Source organism: Podarcis gaigeae (genome assembly GCF_964106915.1).
Source record: "Podarcis gaigeae genome assembly, chromosome: Z".
Classification (NCBI taxonomy): domain Eukaryota; kingdom Metazoa; phylum Chordata; class Lepidosauria; order Squamata; family Lacertidae; genus Podarcis; species Podarcis gaigeae.
Window position 1 is genome coordinate 13,000,172 of NC_139691.1, and position 10,683 is coordinate 13,010,854.

At 44.1% G+C, this 10,683-nt stretch overlaps 1 protein-coding gene across 1 annotated transcript; it reads left to right on the forward strand.

Moving 5' to 3' along the window:
- Positions 1-3,013: 3,013 nt before the first annotated feature.
- On the forward strand, positions 3,014-7,736 carry RPL35 (ribosomal protein L35). Its single transcript, XM_083721261.1, has 4 exons — positions 3,014-3,134; positions 5,032-5,168; positions 6,133-6,214; positions 7,522-7,736. Exons 1-4 carry the CDS (start codon positions 3,132-3,134, stop codon positions 7,669-7,671), a joined length of 372 nt encoding a protein of 123 aa, XP_083577387.1. The 5' UTR covers positions 3,014-3,131; the 3' UTR covers positions 7,672-7,736.
- Positions 7,737-10,683: the final 2,947 nt, after the last annotated feature.

The window sequence follows — 10,683 nt, forward strand, 5'->3', positions numbered from 1 at the left end:
TAAGAAGGGAAAGCAGCATTGGTCTTTGTTTTAAAAATTTTGGGTACACACACAAAGCAGACACACCACAGAAAGCCAATCATTCACCCTTCAAATTTAAGAAAAATTCATTGAGGAAAATTACACATTATTTTAGCACACAGAACAATCCCAAAAGCCATCTTGGCTTTTCAAATTATGGTCCTCTGAATATTTCCTATGAAGAAGGAGATATATTGGAGAAACCTTTCCCAGTACAGTAGTTATTTTCACTTAAGAATCCTTCAAATCCTGTCTTAAAGGCATATATGTGTATGAACAGGGTGGGCTTGTGACCTGGATTCAAGAACTAAAGTATTTACAATCACAAAAGAATGGCCAGGCTGCCCAGGCATAGCTGTCAAAGTTTTCTATTTTTTAAGGGAAGGTCCCTTATTCCGAATAGGATTCCTCGCAAGAAAACGGAAAAGTTGACAGCTATGTGCCCAGGTAATGTAATCAGCAAAACATTATCAGGTATCCTGGCAGCCAGGAGAGAAGCCACACTCAAATTTCTGTTGCAGACTGCCTCCTGTGATGTATGTCCTTGGGGAGTTGGGCAGCAAAAGCCAACCCCCCCCCCATTTTCCTACAACACCTCGGTTACCCATTGACGGTGAGCACTAGCAGTGTTGCATTAATGCAGTCTAGAGATGCAGCCTCAGTGCAACATCTTGTGTGCATCCATGCCACAGTGTTGTCCGCATCATCATGATCTTGCATTTCTATATTGTAAAGAGCCCTGCGGTCCTTTGATGAAGTGTGGAATATAAATCTAACGAATAAAATGATAAATAAATGACTTATGATGTTATCCACAAGGACTGGGCTGTGAGAAAGCTCATGTAGTCTTCCTGTTAGAATCCTCAACACTAAGCAAATTTGCTCAAGCAGAGGTGGGATTTATTTATTATTAAATTTCTAGACAGCCCGCCATGCAAAGATCACAGGGCAGTTTACAATATAACAACACAAAAATACATAATGTTACAGATTTGGGGGTAGCAGGCTGTTCTTATGTTCTTAAGGTCACATTCCAGCCAGGCCAAATAACTCAATGAGGCTGGTGAGAGGTACAGTCTGGTGAGAGCTGTGCTTATACATGACAAATTCCCAAGGAGACAATGATCCCGAGATGCATGTCAACAGTTGCTAGTTGAAAAATGCTAAATCTTGATTTCTGAAGATAATGTTCTTGTATCATCGTGTGTTTTTTTATTTTTGAGACCAACTCCAGAAGAGTAGCAGTACTGTAAAAGGGAAAGGAAAAGGCACAACTAACCCGCTTCTGGCGAACCAGAGCAGCACACGGAAACGCCATTTACCTTCCCGCCAGAGCGGTACCTCTTTATCTACTTGCACTTTGACGTGCTTTCGTACTGCTAGGTTGGCAGGAGCAGGGACCTAGAAATGGGAGCTCACCAAATAACAGGGCTTTCTAGTACCTTGGAGCTCAGGATGAATAACCTATCTGCCGATGAGATAAGGTGAAGCACCTACCTCAGATAGCAGAAGAGCAAGAGGTGGAGTTCTGCTTGCCCCACCACTTCTGCCACTGCCAGAATGCCCCCCTCTCGTGGGTGAGACTAAGGCGTTCTGGTGTGCAGTATTGCCACTTGTCACACACACCCTGCCACCACGGGGCAGAGAAGATGAACAGCAACACCTTGAGGAGCACCCTGGTTCTCCCTGAGCTGAGAGGGGGAGATGGCATTCCAGTGGCATTGGAAGGGGTGGGGGCAGCAGTGGGGGGCATGGAGCGACATATTCCCGTTTCATCACAGGTGGCTAAATGGGATGGGCTGCCCCTGTCAGGATGGAAATACCTGTGAAGAAGTGGAGTGCAATGCACAGAAGCTTACAACAGCATTCCCCAAACAGGTGCCCTCCAGAGGTGTTGGACTACAATTCCCATCAGCGTGTTTGGAGTTGTAGTCCAAAACTTCTGGATGCAGCCCTACACATATATTTTCAGAAGCTCCATTGAGTTCAATGGGCCTTACTCCCTGGAAAGTATGATATCCAAGCCCAGTTTTTTAAGGTGCCACAACACTATTTGGTAGCAGCCCAAGTACCTGCTTGCCCATGAGTAAACTCTATTCATCTCACTGGGACTTAGGTAGAGGTAAAAGGACCCCTGACCATTAGGTCCAGTCGTGGCCGACTCTCGGGTTGTGGCGTTCATCTCGTTTTATTGGCCGAGGGAGCTGGCGTACAGCTTCCAGGTCATGTGGCCAGCATGACTAAGCTGCTTCTGGCAAACCAGAGTAGCACACGGCAACACAGTTTACCTTCCCGCCGGAGCGGTACCTATTTATCTACTTGTACTTTGACGTGCTTTCGAACTGCTAGGTTGGCAGGAGCAGGGACTGTGAAACGGGAACACACCCCATCGCGGGGATTCGAACCGCCGACCTTCTGATCGGCAAATCCTAGGCTCTGTGGTTTAACCCACAGTGCCACCAGGATTGCACTAGTTTCTCTTTCTCTTTTTTGTGAGTAGTCTTGAGCATTTTCATGGAATTGGTATATAAATACCAATACCAGTTGGTATATAAATAATGTAAAGAAAACAATCCTTGGTTGCATCCATTAATTGTGGAGATTACTCTTATCTGGTAAAAGATAGCAGTATGCTCTCTTTTTAAATAATATTAAATGTAAAAAAGCCCACATCACCAGATAGCAAATGTAACAAAACAAACCACCACAATCAAAACCAACAATTTTTATTAATATGCCTCCGTTATCAGGAGGTTTTCATTTCATTTGCAATTAGTTGATTGAATTGCGCTGCTTTCTAATTGCTAAATAATTCGATTACTATATTGATCATCCCTTTAATGCTCTTAATATAAATGCTTAACATAAGCCCCAGGAGAGGGGGGGGGGGGAGGCGAACAGAATTCACAAACTGCAGCTGAGCCACTCATCTGGTTACATAGGCTAAACCATTACGAGAGGGGGAGACAAGAATAAGACCTTTTACTCTCCTCCCAGTCCCCCCCGCGCGCTATGCGTTCATTGGTTGAGTCTGCCTTACCGGCTTCTTGTCCCTTGCAGGCTTCCGTTCTTTCTTTTCGCTTTGGTAGCCTTGGATCGTAGTGGACGCCATGGTGAGTGCGGGGCTGGGGGGGGGGGCGTTTTAATCCGCTTCCATCAGTCCCTAGAATAAGGTTTTGGGCAACGGGGATGGATGGGACGGGACGAGGGAAAGCTGGAAGATTTAGGCGGCACGAAGAGCTCGGTTTTGGGTGGCTTTTAAGCGGAAGAAAAATGACCGTTTGTCTTGGATGGTTTTGTTGGGATTATTGCATTGCAGGGGGTTGGACTAGATGACCCTTGGATGCCTTTCCAATTTGTGATCCTACGAAATGGGGAGCTACGTCGGGGGCGGTATTGCGATACGGTGGTCCGGTTTGAGTAGGCGCGCCGAGTCAGGCTTAAGGGAAGAAAGAGCCCCGATGTGGGGAGGAAAATAATAGTTTACAGGGTATCGGACTGCGCAGCTTGTTTTCTTGATTGTCTGGGTGAAATGTCAGTGGATTTGTATTTTATTTTTGGAAGCTGGAGGGCTCCTGGTTGGGTACGTGAATGCCTTTTCTCACGTTACATCGTGGCACATCTGGGTTTGCTGTGACAAGCATCCTTGTTGGTGGTTCTCCAATAAATTTAACCCGCCTTTGCACGTGCACGCGATCCTTCTGATGTCTGCAGCATCAATTCAAAGCGTGTGTGGCCCAAAACTGAGCGGTGGAACAGAGGTGCTGCTTGCAGGTGGTCTCAGGTTCAGTTACCCAACATTTCCAGCTTTTCCAGGTCTCTGGTGGCTACCTGATGTCCCTAACAAAAGAGATTCCACCGTAGTCTGTTGCACAGTTCTGCCACATCTGTGGGCTGATTTTCACTCTGGCTGAGATGTAAGAGCAGGATGTATTGTGTTATAGGTAACCTAGAGTATATCTATGTTCTGCAGTTATTATTTTTAATGTTAATGGCTTTCTGTTTTTTGCACATCTCTTATTCAAACTTTGTTCCTAGCTGAGTGTTACTAATGCATGTTAAGAGAATATTGTTCCAAATCTTATCTGGTCTACCTAAGTAGATGCTGTGCCACTTATCCTAGGCTAGGCCTTCTAATGCAGATGTACCAGTTACAGATAGGTAGCCGTGTTGGTCTGCCATAGTCAAAACAATGTATGATGTAGCCACTGTGATGCCCTGAAGATATTCTGGGGCAACCCCTGTAATGCCACTCCATTGGGCATGTTTGCTAGGGTTGGTGGTAGTGGAACATCTGGAGGGCACCACAATGTGTAACTGGGAGCACAGAATGCTTCCTTTGGATGCTTCCTTCCACTCCATATACAGGGGTGACCACAGAATTCAAGTCCTGTATGCCTGAGACAGCAGAAAGAGCTGCCTTGAAAGCCCCTTGCTGATTTGGATGCCAGGGATCAGTAATACTAATGTGTAGTTTGGCCCCATATGCAGTATACTTTTAAAGCCACTTTAAACAGTCATGCCTTTCCCCAAAGAACCTTGGAAGCTGTAGTATGTTAAGTGTTCTTAGCGCTGTTAGGCCTGTTTCCTCTTGGAGCTACAATTCCCAAAGTGGTTTAACAGTCATTCCCTCTTGCACTGGGGAGCAGTGAGAGTTTTAGCTCTGTGATGGGAATAGGCATTTTCTTACAACTCCATGGAAATAGCACCACTGATCTCAGATCATTCCCAACAACTTGAGGGGTGTTTTTTTAAATTTGAAAGGGCCTAATTTTTTTTAAATTGTGGTATGCAGGTTAACTTTGGTCCTCAAGAAGATTTTATACAGTGGTATTTCAAGGACAGAACAGAGAGCGGCCTTAATTGGGTTTTATCTAGCTGCATTCTACTTACAGTAGACCATTGAAATGAATGGACCTTAGTTAATCACATCCTGCTCTGAGTAGAACTGGGTACAACCCAGTGAACTCCTTTGTCTTGCTCTGATTCCATGTTCAATCTTGTTCCTAGGCCAAAATCAAAGCCCGTGACCTACGAGGGAAGAAAAAGGAAGAGCTGCTGAAGCAGCTAGATGACCTCAAGGTGGAACTCTCTCAGCTGCGGGTCGCCAAGGTGACTGGTGGAGCAGCCTCCAAACTTTCAAAGATGTGAGTTCACCACCACAGCTGTGCTACAAGCCCTGACATTTTGGGGACCTGAGTGCCTGATATTTGTAGGCAGAGCCTTTCACTGTTGGAAGCTTGCAGCCCTCCCTTTGTCGTTTTCATGCAGAGCTTAAATTTGCTGCCTCCCCCCAACCCAAACTGCCAAGCTTTTAATGTTTCTATGCATAATTGGCAGCCTCTCAGAACAGCAGGGAGAGTGTCTGTTTCAGACTGGTACAAATTGATGGGTCACAGCCATACAATACATATAAAGCACTCTAACACCGCTCCAAAGAATCCTGGGAACTGCAGTTCATTAAGGCTCTTCCAACAACTCTCAGAATCCATAACAGACTACTGTTCCCAGGATTATTTGGGGAAAGGGAAGCGACCATTAAAGTGGCATTATATGCATGGTGTATCTGCATCCATGGAGGCAGACCTCTGCTTAGTGAGTAACTCTGACTGCTAAATTTAGCTTCTGTATTCAGGAGCAGTACACCTTTGATTACCAGACACTCACCTTGCTTTTGATTTCTCCCTATGGAGATGGGTTGGTCACTGCTGAATAAAGGAGATTGCTAAATGGATCATTGGGTTCACTCATTTCTTAAGCTGAATAGGGTGGGTTGGGCCACCCAAGTAACTGACACCACAGCTCATTAGTACAGCACTACTTTGTTCACTTGAAGCCATTTTACCCACTTACATTTTTAGCTAACTAGGCTAACACAGGCTTATAGAAGTTCCTGCCCTAGGCTTACAGTCTAAAAGACACAACACAAAAGAAAAATGGATGAGTTTGGACAGAAGAAAAATAAGCAGACACACTCTTCCGACTGTGTGTTATCCTTCAGCAGTAATGAATTTTAAGTGTCCAGTATGTTGAAAAAACTTATGAATTCAAGTGCCGGCTTTTGGCTGCGCTTTGCACTGAACCATAAGTCTCTCTTTCTGCCCCTTGCAGACGGGTGGTTCGCAAATCCATTGCCAGAGTGCTGACAGTCATTAACCAGACCCAGAAGGAAAACCTCAGGAAGTTCTACAAAGTGAGTCTGCAGTTTCATTTAAAGCTTATTTTTCTGTGGCCCACCCTTTTTCTTGCAGTTGCTTTTGGTGGATCAAGGGGGGGGGGAGGACTCCCAGTGAAATGTTGGCAGCATGTTCATAATAGGTTGCATCAAATGTTGGTCATACTCAAAAGAGCAAACCTATTGAAATTAGTGCACATGTCTTATGTTAGGCCCATTAATTCCAGTGGTTCTGTTATGAGTAGACCTTGGTTGGATGCAACCTATTAACTCTGGGAGGAGCCTTAAGTGGATTAAATATTAAGGCAAGTTGGATAATCTCAATATTGGGGGGGGGGGGGCGTCTTTCCAAAGTGCCAGAGATTGCAAGGCTAACACCCAGCACTGCTCGAAACTCTATGGATGCAGTGTGAATCTGTACTTGCTAAAGCAGCCTCCTGCTAGATAACTTTGGCTGGGCCATGTGGTCTAAGCAGTTGTCTAGTAGGTACAAATGCTCTGAGGGTATTGTACTACTGAGCAATGGTCTGGGCCTCTGGGTAACCTCTCTATGGGCCGATGGCCAGTGATGTAGCTCTTCTGGAAGTCTTTAATCAAAACACATTTTGGGTGGTGCGGAGATACGATTTTTGTAAGCAAAATTTTAAAAACTAGATAACTGGTGTCATTTTACTGTGTATGAGTATCTGAAGATTTTCAGGCCATAGCTCTTCAGATTATGCATGCAGAGCTTCTACTCTGCCTGCATAAGGTCCCAGGTTCAATCCCCTGCATCTCCAGGTATGGCTGGCAATGTTCCCATTTGAAACCCTGGACATCCACTCAGTGTAAACAGTGCTGAGCCAGAGGTATCATTGGACTGACTGAGTATAAGGCAACTCTCTATGTGCCAGTTTGAGTTGACCAGGCATGAAGAACTTTTGGCCCTCCAGATGTTGCTTAACTACAACTCCCATCATTCCCAATGAGCACAGCCAGTGGTCAGGTACGATGAGGGTTGTAGTTAAGCAACATCTGGAGGACCCAAGGTTCTCCATCCCTGGATTAGACATGCACTGTTATCCAGCAACTGGTATTGAGAGGCTTAGTGCCTATGATCCTGGAGGGAGCATATAGCCATTACAATGGCTAGTCCTTTTGTAGTGTTTGTATTTGCCACAGGCAGCCAGGCAAGTAGCCTTCGCCAAGCCTTACTGACACAAAAGTGGTCACATTTTTGTGTACCCAGAATTTCAAACTGCAGCTGCCTCTGTTTTTGTTCATGAGGTCTCCCATATCTCTTCTAAAAGTCCATTCTGAGCCTAGATTCTCTGTTCTGCAAACAGGGCAAGAAATACAAGCCTCTAGACTTGCGGCCTAAGAAGACACGTGCCATGCGGCGCAGGCTAAACAAACACGAAGAAGGTCTGAAGACCAAAAAGCAGCAGCGAAAAGAACGCCTGTACCCGCCTCGGAAATACGCTGTGAAGGCATGAGCCCTAACTCTGCAGCATTCTGATCCTCTGGCCACCATTTTCCTATTAAAAGTGTTTTGGCTGTAGTTGCATCTCGTTGACGTGGTTTCTTGCAGCTCTGGGAGGGTAACTGAGGGTTTTTTGAAAGATGGGCAGATTTCAAAGATATGCTTTTGATGATAATACAATTCATGTAGAAAATCTTGAGAGTGGGGAGGGATGCTTTGCGTTCAGAAGGCCCCAGGTTCAAACTCCAGCTTTTCTTTTTTTTAAAAGATATTTATTAAAGATTTTCTTAATACAATAGAAAAAACAAACAAAATAACTTATAATTTTACAATAACCATCTTTTCTTCACTTCTTTAGACTTCCTCGCATCTCTCGTTCCTGCGTTCCAAGTTTTTCGAGTTTTACCCAGCAATTTATCACCTTGTTTCAATTCTTATAATTTTCCAATATTGTGTCCCTAATTTTAGATAATTTTACCCAAACCTTAAAAGCTTAATTTTAGCATAATATTTATCCAAAATTTATCTTTTCTTATATTTTCATTTATCTTCATATTCCTTTTAACTAGCTTAATGGTGCCATATTGTTAATAATCTTACATCTTTCTTAACACTCATACAATTTACAATATTTTTGTAAATAGTCCTTAAATTTCTTCCAGTCCTCCTCCACAGCCTCTTCTCCCAGGTCTCGGATTCTGACAGTCATTTCTGCTAGCTCCATATAGTCTATCAGTTGCATCTGCCATTCTTCCAGTGTGGGCAAATCTTGGGTTTTCCAGTGCTTGGCGACAAGTATCCTTGCTGCTGCTGTTGCATACATAAAAAAAGTTCGGTCTTTCTTTAACACCCTCTGGCCGACGATGCCCAAAAGGAAGGCCTCTGGTTTTCAAACTCCAGTTTTTCATGGTGAGGCTGGGAAACACTGTCTGCCTGAAACCTTGTAGAGACCCTGCCAATCAAAAAATAAGGTCACATCCATTCCATACATTTAAAGCACGTGGCTTTCCCTAAAAACCCTCAGAACTGTAGTTTGCCCTTTCATGGAGCTACAATTCCCAGCACCCTTAACAGACTACAGTTCCCAATATTAAGGCAAACCATGTGTTTTCACTGCAGCGTGGATGTCTACAGCCACAGCAGGCACTGCAACCTTCCAACAGTTTGACATCGCCCCCAAAGGCACAGCAACAAGAATGTTACAGATAGGTAGCCGTGTTGGTCTGCCATAGTCAAAACAAAAAAAAATCCTTCCAGTAGCACCTTAAAGACCAACTAAGTTAGTTCTTGGTATGAGCTTTCGTGTGCATGCACACTTCTTCAGATACAACAAGAATGTGATCTAAGTCTAGGTAGACCAGTAGCAGTGCTTAAGGATACGTTTAATGAGTACCTAACAAGTCATGAATGAGACAGAGGGAGGAGAGAGAATGAAATATTCAAATTGACAATTGGTTCTCGGTCCTAGAGAACTACAGCAAGCCCACAGTAAATGAAGACATGACAATATCTAAGTAGATACATGGTTTAGACAAGACAATATCAAGGCAATTTATATAGAGATGCTTAGAAGAATTTAAGCTTAATGGTATCTGCAGTGCAAAGGGCCTGAGTTTTGACGGGGGTGGTGTGGGAGGTGGGTATTCTTTCCCCCATTTTACCAAAACTCCCAAGGAAAAGAAAATGTTCAGGAAAACGAATGAGATTCATGGACAGGTTCCTATTTCACAAGAATGAAAGTGATGATCCAGTCAGAAGGGATAGTCCATTGAACCTAATGGCTAGTAAAGGGGTCTCAACTGAAACACTTAACACCCAGACTTGACACTTGAGCTGCAAATCCGCCCCCCATGGGAAGAGAGACATAGGCTGTGGTGTGATGCCTCTTACCCATTTACACCACTAGGGCTTTCTATTAGCAAATGATCTGTTGCCACAGTGAGGGCAAGTATTTTTCTGTGGAAGCAAATAATGCACATGACACAACCTTTGAGTCATTCCATAGGCCCATATACCCTGGGGATGGGCCAAGTATCTATACAGCAGCTCTCATCAGCCGTGGCCATGGGCCATGCTATCCTGGGCTGATTTTATAGTCTACAACATTTGGAGGAACCATGTTGACTGCTTGATCTGGGTCTCTTGGCATTGTCTCCTGGTTGATGGTTGCTTGTGGAGGATCTTCAGCTCCTTGAAACATCGTCACTGGAGCCTGAATGGCTGACACATGAATTTGTAGTTCATTTCCTTTATGTTACGAACTGCTGTGTGACTCCAGTCCTGTTTTATCAAAATTTTATCTTAAATTTCCAAAGGATCTGGTAAGGAACTCTACTTTTAAATCAGGAGACTTGTGGTCCTCCAGCTGTTGAGATAACCACCTAATGTGAATGGTCTGTAACATCTGGAGGCCAGAGGTTCCTTGTCACAACCTTTACCCTATTTACTATTCACCACAACAACTTGCAACTGTATAGATATTTATCATTTATAACCTCTATATTCCAACGTTCCTTTCAGGAACTTAAGGTGACATACAGAAGTTTCCCCTCCATTTTACTTTCAGAACAACCCTGTGAGTTGGTTAAATTATTATTAATTTATTTGCTGCAATTATATCCCACCTTTTTCTCCAAGGAGCATACATGGCTCTCCCCTTCCTCATTTTATCCCCACAAGAACCCTGTGAGATAGGTCAGACCAAGAACCCAAGTGACTGGCCCAAGGTCGTTGAGTGAGTTTCATGGCCGAGTGGGGATTTGAACCCTGGTCTCCCAGATCATAGTTCAGTACTCTTATCCACTGCAACAAACTTACCTGAAACCCAAGAGTCCTTGCATCCTAAGTATCCATGCTTGTGGATGCTTTAAAAAGGATTGGCATTGAGTAGTGTTAAAGAGTTAAGAGCAAAAAGGATGCCTGCTAGAGAGAACACAACAGTAAGCCTGAGTGGGCGCAGGCACATGGCTGCATGCACACACACATAGTGATGTTAAATTCTCGAGAATAATGTTTTGGAGAATAT